This window comes from Cetorhinus maximus, chromosome 14 (genome assembly GCF_964194155.1).
Source record: "Cetorhinus maximus chromosome 14, sCetMax3.hap1.1, whole genome shotgun sequence".
NCBI classification, from domain to species: Eukaryota; Metazoa; Chordata; class Chondrichthyes; order Lamniformes; family Cetorhinidae; genus Cetorhinus; species Cetorhinus maximus.
The window spans coordinates 56,495,723-56,515,972 of record NC_135892.1 but is presented as its reverse complement, the minus strand read 5'-3'; the positions used below and the strand labels follow the sequence as shown (position 1 = coordinate 56,515,972).

The following is a 20,250-nucleotide window of genomic DNA, read 5'->3' as shown; positions in this document are numbered from 1 at the left end:
GTTATGTGTATGGACTAGAGTAGCTGGGATTATTCTCCCCAGAGCAGATGCTAGTAGAAGATTTGAAAGAAGTGTTTAAGATCATGGAAGTTCAGATAGAGTAAAAAAGAGAAACTGGCTGAAGGGTTAGCAAGTGGACGTTACAGATTTAAGGTGATTGGTAAAAGAACCAGACCAAACACGAGAAAGATGGAGTTGTTCAATCTATTCTCCCCTTTTTAAATCAAGCTGACATTTATCATATCACCCCCTTTTTCTGCTTCATCCTACTCTTTAACTCCATCATCCAGGGAGATCTGGCTTTGGTTACCTTCCGCTTCTTTGTCCTTGTCCATGCAACAACACTTCTCCCTTTCCTATAGCCGCTCTGCTATCTCCTCCTCAGTTTCTATTAGTATGTACAGATGCAATTTACCTGGACCAGGCGTTAAATTAGTCAAACTTAAAAGAGAGTTCATTAATTATCTCCCCATTCTATTTTAAATGTCTTAATATATTTTTTGGTTTCTTCTTCTGTCATGTTCACTGTTAGTATCCCTAATAAATTCTGAGGTAAAGTAATTATTCAATATTTCTGCCATTTTACGGTCAGCTTCAGTGTGTATGCCCTAGTGGCTTTATTTAGATCCCAACTTTCTTTTTGTTAGTTGTGTGTCTGTAGGATACTTTACCATTACTTTTTATGTTATTTGATCATTTAATTTTGTTACTCCACTTTGTTTTAATTATTTTGACTTGTTTCCTAACCTCTTTCTACTTCCTTTTGTCCTCCTCTCATCTGTAACCCATGTACTTCATGTATGCCTTTTCCTTTAGTTTCAATTTTGTCCTTATCATTATTCATCCAGGGAGTTTTATTATTTCCTAGTTTGTTATTTTTTAGTGATATACTTTCTCTTGAATTCTATTGATTACCTTTTTGAATATTTCCCAATGCCCTTCTGTCAATATTCTTCCATTTACCTTCAATAGTTCCATTCTAAACCCCTTCAATTTAAACTTCAGTAAAATTAATTTGGAAACCTGTATAATTTAGGGATGGTGCTTTCAAGTCCAAAAGTATTTAATAATTGATATTTGCATAAATTAATATTCTTTCCATCAAAATGTACAAGTATTTGTTGAAATAGTCAATACGCAGTGATAACTGTACATTCTGCCTGTCCTTTGCAATGGTGATGCTGTTGCTACAACAAAGGTGCATTCTATCATTACTAATTGGTGTCTGTTAAAAGTCTACACTGTCTGCTGCTATTCTTAAATTGCAGGGGATGAAGATCTAAATGCAGATTCCTTGAAATTGAGATGCTGGAACTTATTTGTGGGCTTGAAAGGTCACTCAGCAACATGGAGCACAGTATGAATGATGTATAGATGCTATGTAGGAGTCTAAACCAACTGAGTGGTACCATGGAGGAGAGGATCTGCCAAATGCTTGCTGGCATGTTGCACATTCAATCAGATGTAGTACATATAAACTTAGAGCCTGCATTAATAGCTGCTTTGAAAGTGAGAAATATAACAAGGTCAGTTTCTACTCTTTGGGGAAAAACTGGGGAGCCTTAGAAGGAATACAGGAGCTGTTCCACTGGCTAAGGTCTTTGCTGGTACTGTTCAAATTCCTGTCTTCACATTTGCAAAGAAATGCTCATGCACAGAATGTCATGATTAGAGACATTTCTCTTTTTAATTGTCAATCAAGATGATGATGTCAATCAACTCTCAATTTAACAGAAATGTCCCTCTTTTAAAAGGACACAATAAATCCAAATGTATAATTATAACAAAAAAGCTTTAAGTTAAATCAATATGTTGTTGCCCATGTTGACTATATACTCCAGTCCCTCTGGTGCCCACTCACAGAAGACCACTTACATACTGGCAGACATCATGTCTTTCTTCTCTCCAGGGACACCCAGGCACCTTGTGACGCTTGTGTGCTGTGCAGAATTCTGAGTCACTGTTTGGTTTGGATAGGTCCTCTTCTCACAAAGAGGGGCAACAAAATTCTCTTGCTAGTCCTTTACTGGGACCAAACCTATGGGCCTGTTTCAGAAGGAGATGATGATCTTCATCCAGCAGCTCTCTGGTTGAAATACATCAGCAGTACCTCAGGGACTGACACAAGGGGAAAATGGAGATAGAGGAAGAGGCTGAGGAACAACATCTAAGAATACACATCATAAGAAAATGAGCTCAGAGTGTTCCTGTGCTTCAAAAACATTGATTTTCTGCTTCAGGAGTCCAGGCAAATACAAGAAAGTTCCAAACGCCAAGCCTATGATTTTGGAACCCTTAACCCTGAAGAGCCAACTCAGGAGCACATTGCTAATTGAAAAAGTTTAAATGTGTAAATATAAACTCCATTTGTTTTGGGCAGGAAGAGGTACATTCATTCACCTGTAATAGTGCAGGAGTGGAATACACATTAAAACTGATACAGACTTTTAAAAATATATTTATAATTAACATAAATAATACTTCATGCACAATAATCCCAGCATTTGAAATTTAGTGCCCTAATTGGGTGTTTGAGTTGTTTAAATGGCTGTCCTGCTCCTTCAGATTCCTAATGACTGCGGTCAGGGTAAGGTTGGTGCTAATCACATAAAGCTGACCATCTCCTATAACTGATGAATTGGTCACACAAATGCGCCACTATAAATGATGGGGTCTGTACCATCATGGGTGCATTCGGTGCCTATTTGCCCCTTGAGACTCAATATTCTGGCTGTTGGCTGCCAAAGAGAGAGGAGCACCAGAATTGTGTCATCTTCAGACCACTGTATAAAGGGACTAATTTGCTTTTATTTTTTAAAATAAAAATTAGAGGGATTTCTTCACGGGTTTTGGACCCTCCTTGGTATATAGTGCAGCCCACAATAAAAAAAAACAGCCAAAACGCTCAATTCCAGTGTGTGACTACTGTATCACAACTTTGTGCATGTCATAACAATGGGCTGTTACCCAAATATTTGTAAATTAGCCTCTTTCTTAGACACTAACCATATCAAGGAGATCCGCCACCCATGTCCCACTCCAGACTCTGGGTTCTAGGTTGACGGTTTAGTGCATTGTCAGAGATGCCGTTTTTTGGAGACATTAAATCAAGGCACCTTCTACCTTCAGGTGTGTACAAAAGATCCCTTGGCCTTACTTCGAAGAGCAGAGGAGTTCTACCTCAGAGATCTTGCCAATATTTATCTCTCAACTGCATTACCAAAAAAATAGAACTATCTGGTCATTGTCACATTGCTGTTTGTGAGATCTTGCTGTGCACAAATTGGCTCCCAAGTTTCCTCCATTGCAACAATGACTAAACTTCTTCAGCTCTGAAGAAGGGTCATACGGACTCGGAACGTTAACCCTGTTTCTCTCTCCACAGATGCTGCTAGACATGCTGAGTTTTCCCAGCGTTTTCTGTTTTTGTTTCAAAAAGTGCTTAATGACTGTGAAGTTCTTTGGGATGTCCTGAGGTCAGGAAAGGTGCTATATAAAAGCAAGTCATTCTGCACTTTTCATATAATTCATCTTTTAAAAAGTGAAATAAATTCACCCAAAAAGGCTCCAGGTCTAATAGTGAATTGGCTGAGCTGAGCCAAGGTAGCATTAGGTACCCTTTAAGCGGTCTTTTGTCTGAGCAGGGGAAAGAAAAAGCCTGCAAGGCTCCTGTTCTCCAACACTGATCACTGAAAGCTGTCAGATGTGAACAGGATTGGATTTAGCTGTGATGCCATGCCAGCAGATGAAATAACCAAAGGACACTCATTTTCCAGACATTCAACTGATGAATGGCAATAGGGCACTGTACTAGAGCAACTTGGCTCCAACGAAACCATATGCCAGCCTGAATTAAGTGCCTTCAGGAGGGAAAATGGGGGTAAAAGTGGCTATGTAAGAAAGCAAATGTCTTAAATGGTGTATGCAATTCAAGCAATCATTGCAGCCGTATACCGTATCTATGCACTGCTTGGGGAAAAGAAATCCTGGCATATATGTTAACTGCAAAGAATGACAACTAAGCTGACAAATGTGATTGGGCAGCTGTAGTAATGTGATGGTTATAATGGAGAAAAAGAACTTGGATATGACCATACTGAGCTGTTTAGGATTTCAAAGACATAAAACCATCTGGATCCCAGATAGATCCTCAACATTAAGAACAAGTTCTAGGACAAGGGGACATGGATTCAAACTTAGATATAGAAAGATGAATACGCACGAAAGAAAGAAATTCTTCAGTGGAGAAACCTATCCAGAGGTGCAATGAAAGTGGAGAATATCATAAGCATCAGGGGGATAATATATAGACAGGACTATTTGAGGATATGAAAAGTAAAGGAGGGCTATCAAATTTGTGACCTTTGAGGTTAGCCTAATGGACAGAAATGGCTTTTTCTGATCTTGTACAATGGAAATTGGGACATATTGGGGAGGGGAGCATTAGCTAAATATCTAGTGATATATCATGGGTAGCCATTGCCTCACAAAGTGTTTTTGATCGCCTTTCAGAATCAGGGAAGTATTTTTCAGATCTTCTATTAATTTTAATTTAGGCCTTCAGTAGGTGTGCAACAATAACCTTCATGTCACAAAGCTTGAAACTCTAAAAACAAGTAGTTAATATTTGTGCTAGGTTTGGAAAATTCCTTATTCAATCTACCCAGTTTCAGAACTAATTACCACCACTATGCCCAAATCAATTAAGATAACTCAGAAGTTTGGCTAAATTCATCCCCATAAGATGCAGAGTGGAAAGGTACCGATGTAGCTCTATTCCTTACATGGCCTGGGTTCTCAATGTATGAAATCTATGTGTACCTCAGTGCCTGTGATGTAGGAATGGTGCATTGGATTGTAACTTTAATTCAATATTCCTTTTTAATATCCCATCCACCACTTCCCTGTTGAATTTGTTTGTCTATTTTTGTTATTACAAATGTCACTTTTCCACATTTTTAGATTGATTATTGAATTTATAAGTGACATTGCAATCAGTCTGAGTTGTGAATGTTTATTTTGAATAACACCATTTTTTTTCTAAAGTTGTTTATTGACGAAGTGGAAATTCTCTGAACTATCCTGAAGATTTTTATCGGGCACAAAAAACTAAAAATAAAGGAGTGTTCTTCAAAAAACCATTATGTAAAAGACTGATTTAAACATACAGTGGTCTCAAAATGGCTAAAATGGTGAAAAGATTCAAAGATGCTCCAGGCTTGTGGAAATCTGCCAAGGGTACAGCTTTGACTTAAAATTTGGAGGAAGAATGATGAGAGACAATGCAAACCACTATAAAAAGTACAACTTTAAAAGGGGTGTAAGAATAAAAAGGACCTTGGGATGTTTGTGCAAAAATTTTTGAAGGTGGCAAAACAAGTTAACATATGGGATCCTGGGCTTTATAAGTAGGAGGATAAAGTACAAAAGTGTGAAAGTTGTCCTGAACTTGTTTAAAATATTGTTTGGTCCAACAGAAATATTGTCTTAATTCTGGGCACCATACTTTAGGATGGACACAAAGGCTTTGGAGAGCATATAGATTTAAAAGATGGAAGATGCTGGGTTCTCCTTCTTGGAGCAGAGGAGGCTAAGAGGAGATTTGGTAAAGGTGTTTAAAATCATCAAGGGTTCAGAGTAAATAAAGAGAAACTGTTTCCAATTGAAGGGTTGATAAGGAGAGGGCACAGAATTAAGGTGATTGACAAAACAGCCAGAGGCAACATGAGGAAAAATGCTTTTATGCAATGCGTGGTCAGTATTTGGAATGCACTGCTTGCTAGGGTGGTGGATACAGATCAATAGTAGCCTTCAAAAGGGAGCTGGATAAATACTTGAAAGAGAAAAATTGTAGGTATATGGGAAAGAGCAGGTGAGTAGGACTACCTGGATTGTTCTTCGAAAGAGTCGGTGCAGACTTGATGGGCTGAATGGCCCCCTTCGGTGCTGTACTGTTCTATTAATTCTTTCCCTGAAATTGGCCACCGTTTTGAAAAGAATGGAAGACCAAGAAAAACAAAGAATTAATGGCTGGAAGGCATGTAGAAAGACAGATAGGGAAATAAACGCAAATCAGATATACACACACACACACAGCTGGTCAATGAATATAGTGTCTGAAAGGGAGCAAGAGAGATAGAGATTTCAAAAAATATGCAGTGCAAGGGATAAAGATGTAGAGTTAGAGAGAAACAAGAACATAAAACAGAAACTAATAGACAGTTAGAAAGTGAGAGACTCATGCACACATACCTGAATTTTGCATTTAGCTGAGAGCCCTATCAATAGTACAGTGGAACACAATTCACATCCATCCCTTGCCATGAGCACCAAAACTGAAAGTTTTCAGGGTCAGACTCATGTAAACACTGGTATCATGTTTGTTGGTCTAAACAAGCTGACAGGTAATGGGAGACAAATCATATTGTTTAAAATTTCAGCTGGGTACTCTGCACTTACACGCAAATTCACTGACTCATATTAATGCTCATGAGCATGGCAACCATGCTGAAAATGCTTAATAACTCCATATTGTAATGTGAGTAGCAAAGAAAGTTTAAATCACAAGTGGCATGAATGTATCCAAGAATAATCACTATTAAATGTAATCTAATTCAGTTGTTCTTGATTTATTTTTGGTTGAGCTTAAAAAAATCTCTCAATCCTTGTCCTCTTCTCACTGCGAAAAGGCCTTTTTTCTTCACATGTATGCCTCTTACTTGCTCTAGCTTCATTTCTCATTCATCTTCAGGTCTCATTCTTCCTCAATTCTCACTATTCACCCTTCCACTCTCTTCTCTCATGTCTCAACATACTGAGAAGGACTGAGACAAACAGACGAGAAGAACTGAGGGACTGGCAGGGGAGAAGCACCAGGGGTGGGTGAGTAAGCGAATAGGACGGTCAGGAGGAACTCTGGGTGGGTGGGCAGCTGTGTCAGGAACTATATGGGCAAAATGGCTGGCTGAGAAGCGCCATGAATAGACATAGATAAAGTGTTTCTTTGGACATGTGTGAAAGCTTATCACCATGTTTAAGCATCTTCTAAACAAGTGAGCGACATCTATACCTGCAGAGGTTTTAGCAAATTCGCTCAGCCAACTTCAGAGTATTAGGTCAGCAGACCCAAGGCTAAGATACTTAGGCACTGCTTTCTTCCCAACCCTTCCCTCCCCCAAATGTACAATGGGTACTGTTTATTCAGCAAATCACACAGGTTTTGCAGATCCTACTGCTTGCCTAGCTACGGCCACTTTACCACTTTCAGCTTTGGCATGTAGAATTAACCAGAAATGTCTGGAAAAAAAACCCAGCCCACAGTAAGTTTTAAATTATATAAATAATACTGAATACAAATATTTAAAACTTTTCTGCTTCATATTAATCTATTTTCATGGCATTTTGGAGATATTTGTGCATAAAGAAACTCAATCTTCCTTGTATCAACATTTTATTACACCAAAAACATTACTGACAATTACAATGTCTCAATTACAATACCAATTGAGGAGAAGAACATATAAAATGAATTGATATAGCACTAGTACATATAGAAAATATATATTACAATAATCTTTAGCCTGTTGTGTTAAAATAAATGCCTGTTTAGCTGGAAGAGGTCTTTAAGCTTCCTTATGTAAATTGTTACCATTGGGTCTGACAGTTTCAACATGGTTACGAGGAAGCGCTGGATGATGCAGAATCTCTTGCACCTATCACAATACTACTTTTGTCACTCAGGTTCTTAACTACTGTTGCAACTGGAGACTGCAGTACTTTGCGAGAAAGCCTCATCCTTCCATCTGTGGGATCACGACCAAAATATTTCACCTGTTGCTCAAAGAAAATATTTTCCTCCATATTAATGCTTTCATTGCACTTCAACATTCTCATTCATCAAAATTCTTCACCTAGATTTCATGTCTGCGAATTTACAGGTTTCAGCAAGCAACAAGGTTAAAACAAAAGTTAAAGGCTAAATGCCTAGGTTGCTCATGAGTACTAACTTCCGTCTGGCAACTGACAAAACTGTGAAAGTAGTGCAGTATTAAGGATATGTACAAAGTTCCAATTCCTTATTTTTCTAAATATTAACATTTACTGAAATCAATGAACAGCTTTGAATACGCTTGAATAGCTTTAGAAATAGGCCTTCTGATTTTCATGGCTTCATTTTTCTTGAGTTTGGGAGAGAAATAAAACAGATAGGCAGCTGCAAGCAATATGTGCTTTTTGGAAGTAAGCCCACCATAATAACCAGGATGTAGTTTTAGTGGCAGGGATCCCATCACCAGTGGGAGTCTGATGTTGCTTCTGTGGGGGAGGCCCAAAACTATTTAAGTGCCCTTAGGCACTTAATTGGCCAGCGTCAGCATTCCATGCAATTAAGCCTCCAGTGCAGTGGCAATCCCACCCCCAAGAGCTGCTGGCCAATCAGGGGTCAGTAGCTCTCCATTGTCAGCAGCCCTACCAAAAGCAGTGGCTACTGCTGGTAATGCTTGGAGGCCCAGCCTGAGGATCGCCACTGGACCCCTGGACACAGGTGAGTGGGACGGGATGGGAGTCATGAGGAAGGGGTTGCTGGAGAGGAGCAGCTGGGGGTCAGAGGCAAGATCAGGGAGGTGGTTTTCAGCATCTCCCCACCCTTTCCCAAAGTCAGGTCTCTCAACTGATTGCCTATCAATGAGGGCCCCCTCCCCTGCCAAACAAGGCTGCAGTTGTGGCTCATTATGAGCATAATTGACTTCCCGCTGCCCCCAACATAATTGGGGGCAGTTTTCCCGATGCTGGGAATCCAATGTGGGTACTCCCGCTCAATTCTCCCAGCCTTATGGCCATCATGCCTGCCACGGTGGGCTCAATTAAATTCCGTCCAATGTATGCAGCCAGAAAATCTTAGGTTCATTCAACACCATGATTTTGGAAGGAACAAATAAAACTATCGACAAAGTATAATACCAAACTAAGTTGTCACAAACATTAGCTGCATCCTTCACAACAGTTCTCACATTCAACTTCCTTTAGCCATCTCCAAATAGCAGAAAGCTGCAAATGGGCATGGTTGATGTTTCCATTGGTATCGAGGGAAGGTGAAATGCTTCTTATGCCAAGCAGGTGGAGTGACTCCTTATGTCACATTAGAACTGCAGTACATTGGCATTTCCAATTTTTAAAATCATGTTTAATGCCAATTTTGAGATTTGAATTTGAGGGATAGTTTCAGATTTCATTCTAGTATCATGTTAGTTATTAAAAAGAGCATCGGATCTAATTATATATTAAATTCAGCACATTTCTTTGAAAACTTTTGTGGTAACCTTGTCCTTGTAGGCAAACACATTAAATGGTTTGTAAAGATTTGTTTTAGCTGTCTGCCATTCTCACTGAGCAGTACTTCAATCCTACCATCATGGACTGTTTCTATCCATGACCTCTGGAGGACCTCTAATGTCCCTTTATTCCTTCTTTCTTCCCTGTCTGTCCTACTCCCAGGTCCAATTAGCTCAGAACCCTCTAACCTCATTCGACTTCAATATTGCACTTGGTCTTGACTTCTCATGTACAATGCCATGGAAGGCAGACTATATGACAAAGCACTTTAAAAGTAATATATGTTTTAAATCTAATAACTTAGCAAACTTGTTTCAGAAAGAATGCAAGTGAGAGTAATCTGAAAAACAAATAATGGCATTCCAAAACATTAAAATTCTAATTTGAACTCTGGTTTCGATGAGAAGCTCCTACCAAACAACGTCCCATTGACATATAAAAGATTTTGAAGGGGCTTGACAGGGGAAACACAGAAGTTGTTTCACCTGGCTGGGGGCACAGTCACAGGGCAGGGGGTTGATTATTCAGGGCTGAAATGAGGAGCAATTTCTTCACTTGGACAGTTGTGAATACTCCTTCCTTGAGTGTATTTAAGGCTGAGACAGACAGATTTTTGGTATCTCAGGTAATCAACAAATATGGAGAGCAAGCGGGAAAGAGGAGTTGAGGCATAAGATCGTATTGAATGGCAGGGGACATAAGGTCTACTCTGCTCCCATTTCTTATATTCTAATGACAAGGATACCTGAATCTGCTGTCCAACTTCCAGTCCAATGGCACTTGGATGTTTCATCTATTAAAAAGAAAAATGCAGTCTTTAGATGCTATTGGACATTTTATCAAATTATAGAGTTTTTCATGAAATTCGTGAACCGTTAAATACTTGGTGAGATCATGTGTATGCTCCATTTTTACAACATTTTATTATGTGGATTGTATTCAGTTGTGACTTTTCTTACCCTTCTGTGGTCAAGCTGTGAATTATGTAATAAAACTGCAGTCATGTTGGGATACAGCTTCACCATAACTCCAATATCCCTAGATAAACAAAAAATTATACATAGTCAACTTTGTTACATCAAGAATTACATTACTTAATGTACAATACCTGTGAAATTAGGTGGGAAGGTTCAAAGTAGGACCAGGTGAAGCAGTGATTTACTGGTACTCCTTTCAATTTAATTTACTGTATTCGCTGCTCATAATGCAGTTTCCTCCACATTGGAGACACCAAATGCAGGCTGGGTGGTGACTTTGCTAAACACCTGCACTCAGTCCACAAGCATGACGCCGAGCTTCCAGTGGCTTCTCATTTTAATTCACCACCTTGCGCTCACGCTCACATTTCTGTCCTTGGCCTGTTGTAGTGTTCCAAGGAAGCTCAACACAAGCATAAGGAACAACACCTCGGCCTGAATCTCTCGGTTGGTGGCAATGCTGCTTGCGCTTCCACTGCACACAAAGATTTCCTTGACTGGAAGCTACTGCACATTTCTTCCAGGATTTCTTGATGCTGGCTGTCAAAGAAATGTACAACGCAGCGTCTGCCAGGTAAGTCCATTGGAGCGGAGTAGAGTCAGAGAAAGAAATAACATAGCTCCTTTTTACGATACTAGCTGCCATATTCAGGCAAGTTTGAAGGTCCAGTCTGTGACTGTGGGTTGGTAAATGGGTGGATGGATGAGGTGGGTGAATGGATGAGGCTGGTGAGGGGTCGGGTCAGGTCAGGGGGTAGTCAGGTCCAGTCTAAATCAGGAGGTGGAAGGGAGAGAGGGACTTGGTGAAATTAGAATCCCTAGTGAATCGGTACTGATCAAACTGATGGAGCTGTGGGCTGACAAGTCTCCAGATCCGGATGGATTTCATCCTAGGGTCTTAAAAGTGGTGGCTAACGAGGTAGTAGATGCATTGGTATTAATTTTCCAAAACTCTCTAGATTCTGGAAACTTTCTATCAGACTAGAAAGTAACAAACCAAATCCCTCTATTCAAGAAGGGAGGGAGGTAGAAAACAGGAAACTACAGGTCAGTTAGTTTGACATCTGTCATGGGGAAGGTACTAGAGTCGATCATTAAAAAGGTTATAGCTGGGCACATAGAAAAACTCAAGGTAATCAGGAAGAGTCAGCATGGTTTTGTGAAAGGGAGATCAAGTTTAACCAATCTAGTAGTTATTTGAGGACTCACGTGCTGTGGATAAAGGGAAACTTGTAGATGGACTGTACTTGGATTTCCAGAAGGCATTTGATGAAGTGTCACATCAAAGGTTATTGTGGAAAATAAAAGCTCATGGCATAGGGGGTAGCATATTAGCATGGATAGAAGATTGGTTGGCTGGCAGAAAACGGAGAGTATGCATAAATGGGTCTTTATCTGATTGGAGTCCTGAAGGGCTGTGTGCTGGGGCCTCAACTTTTTACAATTTACATCAATGACTTAGATGAGGGGAGTGAAGGCATGGTTGTGAAACTTGCAGACAACACAAAGATAGGTAGGAAAGTCTGTTGTGAAGAGGACATAAGGAGGTTGCAGACAGATATGAGTGGGTTGAATGACTGGGCAAAAATCTGGCAGATGGAGTATAATGTAGGAAAATGTGAAGTTGTTCACTTTGGCAGGAAGAATAAAAAGGCAGAGTATTACTTAAATGGAGAACAGCTGCAGGATTCCAAGGTGCAGAGGGATCTAGGTGTTCTAGAGCATGAATCACAAAAAGTTAGTATGCAGGTACAGCTAGAAATTAAGGCGGCTAAAGGAATGCTATCCTTTATTACGGGAGGAATTGAACATAAAAGCTAAGGTGTTATGCTTTAGTTATATAGGGCATTGATGAGACCACATCTCGAGTAGTGTGCGCAATTTTGGTCTCCTTATTTAAAGGAGGATGTAAATGCGTTAGAGGCGGTTCAGAGGAGGTATACTAGATTGATACCTGGAATGAGGATCTTGTCTTATGAGGACAGGTTGGACAGGCTGGGCTTGTTTCCACTGGAGTTTAGAAGAGTGAGGGATGACTTGATTGAAGTATAAAAGGTCCTGAAAGCTATTGGCAAGGTGGACATGGAAAGGATGTTTCCTCCTATGGGGGAGTCCAGAGCTAGGGGGCAGTGTTTTAAAATTAGGATTGCTCTTATAGGACGGAGTTGAGGAGAAATTTTTCTCTCAGAGGGTTGTGCGACTTAGGAACTCTTTGCCTCAGAAGGTGGTGGAAGAGGGGTCATTGAGCATTTTTAAGGCAGAGGTAGATAGATTCATGTTAGGCAAGGGAATCAAAGGTTATAGGAGATAGATGGGAATTTGGAACTCGAAACACAAACGGATCAGCCATGATCTTATTGAATAGTGGAGCAGGCCTACTTGACCTACTATTTCATATGGTCAGGGGTGGCATCGTCAGTTTGGGGGGAGGGGTGTAGTCGGGTTGGCGAGTGTACACGGGCTCGGTCAGGTTGGCAGGGGTGTAGTCAGGTCAGGGTGTTGGGTCAGGTCTGGTTGGTGGGGGTGGGGTACCATAGTCAGCTTGGGTCAGAGGCGGGCTGGGGGGGGGGCATATTTGGGTCAGGTTGGGCGGTACTCAGGTCTAGTTGGGGTGGGTTGGGGGCCTAGACGGGTCAGGGGGGTGGGGACATGGGTCGAATTGGGTGGTGTAGCCAGGTCAGGGGGGTAGTCGGGTCAGGTTGTGGGGGGTGGTCAAGCTGGGTCGGGTCAGTGGGTATAGTCAGGTTGGGTTGGGTGGGTGGTCGGGTCAGGTTGGGGGTTAGTCGGGCTAGGTTGAGGAACAGAGGTTGGGTAGGGAGTGGCTGGTCGGGTCGGGTTGTGGGTGGGGGGGGGGGTTGTGTAGATGCGTCGAGTCTGGGGGGGGTGTAGACGCGTTGGGTCGGGGGGGCATAGACGTGTTGGGTTGGGGGTCTGTAGTCAGGGAGGGCGATTTGTGGGTTGGGGGCTAGGCGGTGGATTGATTGTGGAGCTCCCCAAGTATTAAACCATCTAACATTTCCTGGCTAACTATTAAGGTAAGTTGCACAGATCTGTATCAAGTCTCTGACTCTAAGCTAAACATTCACGCAAGGTCCCAGGCAGTAGGGGGATTGTTCATAGGAAGTTTAAACTTCCTGGGCAATTCCCACGTTGGTCCGCGTGTCAGGACTTCCACAGGGTCCTAATGCGCATCTTCCATCTTACATCCAGTCTCCGATGATCTGGAGACTGGAAGGATTGCACCTTCATCTTCTGATTAGGCACTTTACAGCCTCCTAGACTCAACATTGAGTTTAACAATTTCAGGCCATGAACTCTGTTCCTCAGTTTGATTTTTTTTTTGCCATATGCCAGTCTCAATCCTGTTTCTCATGTTTATGCTTTCAGTTAGAGTTGTTCATTATTCTGCCATTCACGCTCACTCTGGTGAGTGCTCTGGAGAACGCTCTGTTTCTTTACTACAACCATAACCACTCCCTTTTTCTTTATTTCATGACATCTTTGTCATTTAATCTTTCCCACCCTATCTCAGACTTTCCATTTTATCGTTCCCCTGCTCCTCCCTTTCAGTGACATAAAACTCATCACACTTCTACCTCCCTTCAGTTCTGAAGGAGAGTCATATTGACTTAAAATGTTAACTCTGTTTTTCTCTCTCCACAGATGCTGCCAAACCTGCTGAGTATTTCCAGCACTTCCAGTTTTTATTTCAAAGTAGGACCAAAAGCGGGTGCAGACCCACAGGGCAAATTATCTGCAATTTGACACTGAACTGGCAGCCTCACTCAATAAAGCTATTACAGAAGGAGAAATGGAAAATGGAGTAGAATATGTTCCTCTTAGGGCACAGATTAAATTACATTGCTGGAATGGAGTTTTATTTTGCAGCTGGCCAAACTATAGCTAACATCTCTCCTACAGCAGAAGGATTGGTCAATCCGACCTGTTGACTTTTCTATCCATTATTTTTGCTTATGCTGCTCTATGAGTACCTGATAAGAGCCATGCATGCAAGAAAATGTTATCCATTTTCTGCCTTTACAGCAGCATTCCAGTAACACCATTGCTGGGGACCTGGCCAAAAACAGGCCAGTCAAGTAATGGAACATGCCAATCTAAATGTACAGAAACTAATAACATGCATCATATCCATGATTAGCAGCTTCACTGATCTCAGATCCAGAGATTCTATTTATGCCTTTGGGGTTATAAACTGGAAATTCTATTCCTTTGTTAACAGATCATCTTATGCAACTGAATTCTCTGAAACACAAAGATATTTAATATGAAATCAAGAGGTTTTCTGTTCACTACTCTACTCACTAGGCTCTACTCATATCAGTATTTAATATGACTTTTATTTTTAGATTTACCTTATTTCAGTTATGGTGGCAGTGTAAACTGCACCAAATTCAAGTTGCTGTTCTTGCTGTGGAACAAGTGAATGGAAAAAATTAGTCCCAATTTGTTTTAATATAGAATAAATAAACATACAAACAGGCTAAAATACAAATTCATGCTTAGACTTACATCATCCTTGCAGAGTTCACTTATAAACTCGCTAGCTTCATGCATAGCACTTGGAGTTGGCGCAAATACTGAGAATGTTTCTTCATCTACTTGAGATATTGTAACTCCTTTGAAAGAAACAGAAGAATAATTTTGTTTGATAAATAATACCTCCAAAGTATTTATGGGAGGCTCTCATGGTTCTACTGGAAAAATTGAATAGTTGAGTCATACAGACTATGATATACTCCTGGCTGGCCTCCCACGTTCTATCCTCTGTAACTTGAGGTCACTCAAAACTCATTTGCCTGTATTCAACTTGCCATTCATCCATTACTCCTCTGCTCACTGACGGATGCCGGCTCCGTTAAGCAACGCCTCGATTTTAAAATTGTCATCCTTATTTTTAAATCCTTCCATGGCCTCATATCCTCCCTATCTCAGTAATCTCCTTAAGCTCCACAACCCTCAGATATCTCTGCTCCTTGAGCATCCCTGATTTCATTGCTCCATCACTGGTGGCCATGTGTTCAGCCGCTAAGACCCTTAGCTCTGGAATCCTTTGCTAAACTTTTCTTTACTCTTTTAAGAAGCTCCCTAATGCATAGCTCTTTAACCAAGCTTTTGGCCATCTGCCCTAATATCTCCTTATATGGTTCAGTGTCCAATTTTGTTTTGTAATGCACTGGTGAAGTGACCTGAGATGTTTTATTACATTAAAGGTGCTATATAAATACAAGTTGTTGGTATTGTTGATGGCTCTAAGTTTGATGACAATTGGTCTCAGTGAATAGAGAAAGAAAAATAACATTGGGTAATGATCAGGAGTGGAACTTTGGCCAAAGTAAAAAACATCCCAAGGTATTTTGAAGAAGAGAAAATAAAATACACAAAGGAAACGAATGCTGATGCTCAAGGAAGAGATTAAGAGGTGCGACTAAAGGTCTGATTGAAAATATGGTTTTGAGAAGGTTATTGAAATTGAGTAGAGAAGAAGGAAGGCAAAGGGGTTTATGGGGGGAATTTCAGAAAGTGTTATCAAAATGTTTGAAAGGTTCTGCAATTAATAGTGGGGAAAATGGAGGGGCGAATGAAGAAAATACCAGTCAGAAGAATAGAGGATGCAGAAAGAGATGCCAGGTGGAGGTAATTGCAGAGATAGTGTGGGAATAGACAATGGAGGGATTTGAAGGCTAGGATAACTATGTTAAATGTAATGCATTGGGAATGAGGGTTGGTGAAGGAGGATGGAGCCAGTGGGCGAGCTGGACTTTCTGTGGGACAAAATACAGGTTTCAGAGTTCCAGGCAATTTGGAGTTTATTGAAAGTAGAAGATTGAAGCTAGAAAGGAAGACATTGCAAAAATTGAATCCAAAAGGTGACAAAAATGTGTAGATGAAGACATGACACTGTTGGATCTCATCCAATAATCTCTTCACTCTTTTTACTCTTGCATTGTAGATCACACTCTTATGAGTTTCAACTCCCAGGGTGCTCCCCAGGGTTCAGTATTAGGACCACTGTTGTTTTTCATATCCATTCATGAGTTGGACTTGGGTACCGGCTACAATTTCGAAATTTGCAGATGACACATTACTTGCAAGTGTAGTAAACAGTAAGGAAGATAGACAGGCTGGTGGAATGGGCAGGCACATGACAGATGAATTCAAAGCTGAAAACATGAGAGGTGATGTATTTTGATAGAAAGAATGATAAGTCAAGCTAAATGATACAATTTTAAAAGGTATGCAAGAAGAAATGGACCTGAGTGTGCTGGTGCAGAAATCTCTGAAGATGGCAGGACAGGTTAAGAAAGTGGAAGCAAATAGGATCCTGGGCTTAACACACAGATGCAGAGTATAAAATTCAGTAAAGAATGCTAACCCGGTATAAAACACAAGTTTTACCCCAGCTGAAACAGTGTGTCCAATTCTGGGCACCACACTTTAAGAAGGGCATGAAGGCTTCCAGAGGGCACAGAAGAGATTTATTCCAATAGTTCCAGGGATGAAGGATTACAGTTATGTGGATAGACTGGAGAAACTGGGGTTGTTCAAAATCATGCAGGTTAAGACAGAGTAAATAAGAGAAACTGACTGAAAGGTTGGTAGCCAGAGGCCACATCTTTTCGATGATTGGTACAAGAGCCAGAGCAGGCATGAGGAAAATCTTTTCATGCAACAAACATTATTCCCTTTTCTACAGGCTCTGTTATCACTTCTCTAGAGTCTTTTAGTATTATATGGATACAACCCATCTGGATCAGGCATGAAACTAGTGAAACTTAAAGAGGATTGAACAATTATCTTTCCATTCTTCCTTCTCTGTCTTAATATATCTTTTGGTCTCTTCTTCCAATGTCATGTTCACTGTTAGTCTCACTGATAAATTCTGACGCAAAGTAATTATTCAATATTTCAGCCATTTCACTGTCAGCTGTCAGTTTATCTTTTGAATCCCCCCAGTGGCTCTATCCCTTCCTGGCTTTCCGTTTGTTATTTGTATGTCTGTAGGACACTTTTTAAATATTCTTTGATAATTTAATTTTGTAGTTCTTCTTTGTCTTCCTAATTTTTTTGACTTCTTTCCTAACCTCTTCATAATCCCTTTTGTTCTCTCATCTGTTAGTTATGTACTTAATGTTTTTTTTCTTTAGTTTCAGTTTACTCTCATCTCTATTCATCCATGGAATTTCAATAGTTCCTAGTTTGTGTTTGCTTGGTGAAATACTTTGTTGAATACTACTGATCACCTTTTTCACTATTTCCTATTGCTGTTTGGTCAATTTTTTTCCAGTTTACCTTCACTGTTCCATTCTGATCCCCTCAAAATTAGTTTTACTCCAATCTATAATGAAATGTATTTAAACTTTAGTAAAACTAAATTGAAACCTGCACAATTTAAGGAAGATGCTTTCAAGTCCAATACTATTTAATAATTGATAGGATGCACAAATTACTATCCTTAGTATTGTTGAAATATTCAATGGGCAATGATAACTGTACATTCTGCCTGTCCTTTGCAATAATGATGCTGTTTTGCAGTTTACAAAAAAGGCATGTTATTTTTATTACTAACTGGTGACTATTAAGTTTATTCTGCTTGCTGCCACTCCTATATTGCAGGAGATGAAGATCTGAGTGCAGATTCCTTGAAATAGAGATGCTGAAACATATTTGTGGGTGTGAAAGGTGACTCAACTCCATGGAGCACAGTATGAATGATGTATAGATGCTATGTAGGAATGCATGACCAAATCTAAGCCAACCGATTGGTACCATGGAGGGGTCAAATGTTTGCTGACATGTTGCCTATTCAATCAGATGCAGCATGTACAAGCTTAGAGCCTGCTTTAATAGCTGCTTTGAAATTGAGAAGCATAACAAGGTCAGTTTCTACTCTTTGGGGAGAAACCAGGGAGCCTTTGAAGGAATAGAGGTGCTTGTCCAGCCAAAGTCTTTGCTGACACTGTTCAAATTCCTGTCCTCAGATTTGCAAAACAATGCCCATACACAGAATGTCATGATCAGTGATACTTCTCTTTTCATTATCAAAGATGATGGTATCATCTATCAGCTCTCAATTTAACAGAAATTTTTCCCTTTTAAAAGGACCTAAGCAAACAAAAAAAGCATTATCAAATTAAATCAAAATGCTGTCAGCCACAGTGACTTTATACTCCAGTCCCTCTGGTACACACTAACATGGAAGACCTCTCCAGGGACATCGAGACACCTTGTGTCACTTTGTGGGCAGTGCAGAGTTCTGAGTCACTGTTTGGTTTGGACAGATGCTCTTTCTCACAAAGAAGAGGAATAAAATTATCTGACTGGGCCTCGACTGCGACTGATCCTATCGACCCGTTTCAGAAGGAGCAGACCTTTTTCATCCTGCAGTTCTCTGACTGCAACATTTTGGCAGTACCTCAGGGATAGGCACATGGGTGAAAGTAGAAATTAAAGGAAGAGGGTGAGGAACAATGTTTAATAGTATGTACCACACAAAGTGAGCTCAGAGTGTTCCTTTACTTTAAAAACTGAGATTTTCTGCTTCAGCAGTCAAGGCAAATACTCGAAAATTCCGAACCCCAAGCCTATGATTCTGGAAGCCTTACTCCTGGAGACCCAAGGAGCACATTCCTAATTGATCAAATTTAAATGTGTTCCTCCTGTGGCTACAAGGACTCCTCTCTGAAATGATTGCCAACTCTACCAGAGTAGGTCTTGGTATTATTTGTCACCTTGACCTGCAACCACTAAATTGATGTTGATTTCATTTTAATACATCTTCTTATGGCACATGCTACACTTAACTGCCCTGAGATGTGTCAGGAATATATTACTGTCAGTTACACTGTGCTTGAAATCAGTGGAGTCTACGCAATCAGATCTCTAGGAGAGCATGTAATTAGCATAGGAAGCAGGCACAATGATGCTACCTACCACTAAAAATGACCATTTTTAAAATGGGCAGTAGCTTATATCAGCCAAAGCACAATAACCATTTGCATCAACTTCAATTTCAAAGTTGCAGTTATAGAGTCTTAAATACTCCATTTATCTGGGCAGAAACAGCTGTGCTCATTCACCTGTAATATCTAAGGAGTGAAATACATAAAAATTGGAGGCACGCTTTTCCAAAATATATTTATATTCAACAAAAAACCACTTCATGCACAATAATCCCAACAGCTGAAATTTAGTAGGGTTTGGGTTGTTTAAATGGTTGTCCTACTCCTTCAGATTGCTGGTGACTGCAGACAGGGTAAGGTTGGTGCTATTTTGCAATGCTGGCCATCTCATGTAACTGATGAATTGTTCACCCAAATGCGTCCACTATTAATGATGGGGTCTGCACCATTATGGGTGCAGTCGGTGCCTATTTGCCCCATAAGACTCAATATTCTGGCTGCCAAAGAGAGAGGAGCACCCTATTGCGTCATCTTCAGACTACCGCATAAAGGAATCAATCTACTTTTTCTTTTAAATAAAAATTGGAGGGATTTCCTCAGGTTTTGGGGCCTTCCCTGGCACATAATACAAAGTCCTTCATAAAAACGAGCCAAAACTCTCAATTCCACCATGTGACTGCTGTATCAGAACCTTGTGTGTAACGTCATAACAATGAGCAGCTACGCAAACATTTGTATACAAGTCTCTCTCTTATAGACTGACATGTCAAGGAAAACCCCTCTTTGTAAGTCCCACTTTGGAGACTGGAGCACAACATCTAGACTGACAATTCAATGCAGTACCAAGGGAGTGCTGCATTGTGGAGGTGCCATCTTCTGGATGAGATTTTAAATCTCATCCCCTGATGAGCCCCCTCAGGTAGGTGTAAAAGATCCCACTGCAATGTTTTGAAGAGCAGAGGAGTCTCTCTGGAAATCTAGCTAATATTTATCAACTATGTTACTAAAAAAAATAACTTTCT

General features: G+C 40.4%; 1 protein-coding gene across 1 annotated transcript in view; it reads right to left on the bottom strand.

Annotated features, from left to right (window-relative positions):
- Positions 1–7,433: 7,433 nt before the first annotated feature.
- pnpt1 (polyribonucleotide nucleotidyltransferase 1) overlaps positions 7,434–20,250 on the bottom strand; it is a 90,972-nt gene continuing 78,155 nt past the window's right edge. Inside the window, exons 24-28 of the mRNA XM_078556931.1 lie at positions 14,838–14,944; positions 14,681–14,736; positions 10,290–10,368; positions 10,076–10,123; positions 7,434–7,830 (exon numbers count right to left, since the gene is read on the bottom strand). Of these exons, the coding sequence (XP_078413057.1) occupies positions 7,675–7,830; positions 10,076–10,123; positions 10,290–10,368; positions 14,681–14,736; positions 14,838–14,944 (446 nt within the window). The 3' untranslated portion in view covers positions 7,434–7,674. The remainder of the gene's footprint in view (positions 7,831–10,075; positions 10,124–10,289; positions 10,369–14,680; positions 14,737–14,837; positions 14,945–20,250) is intronic.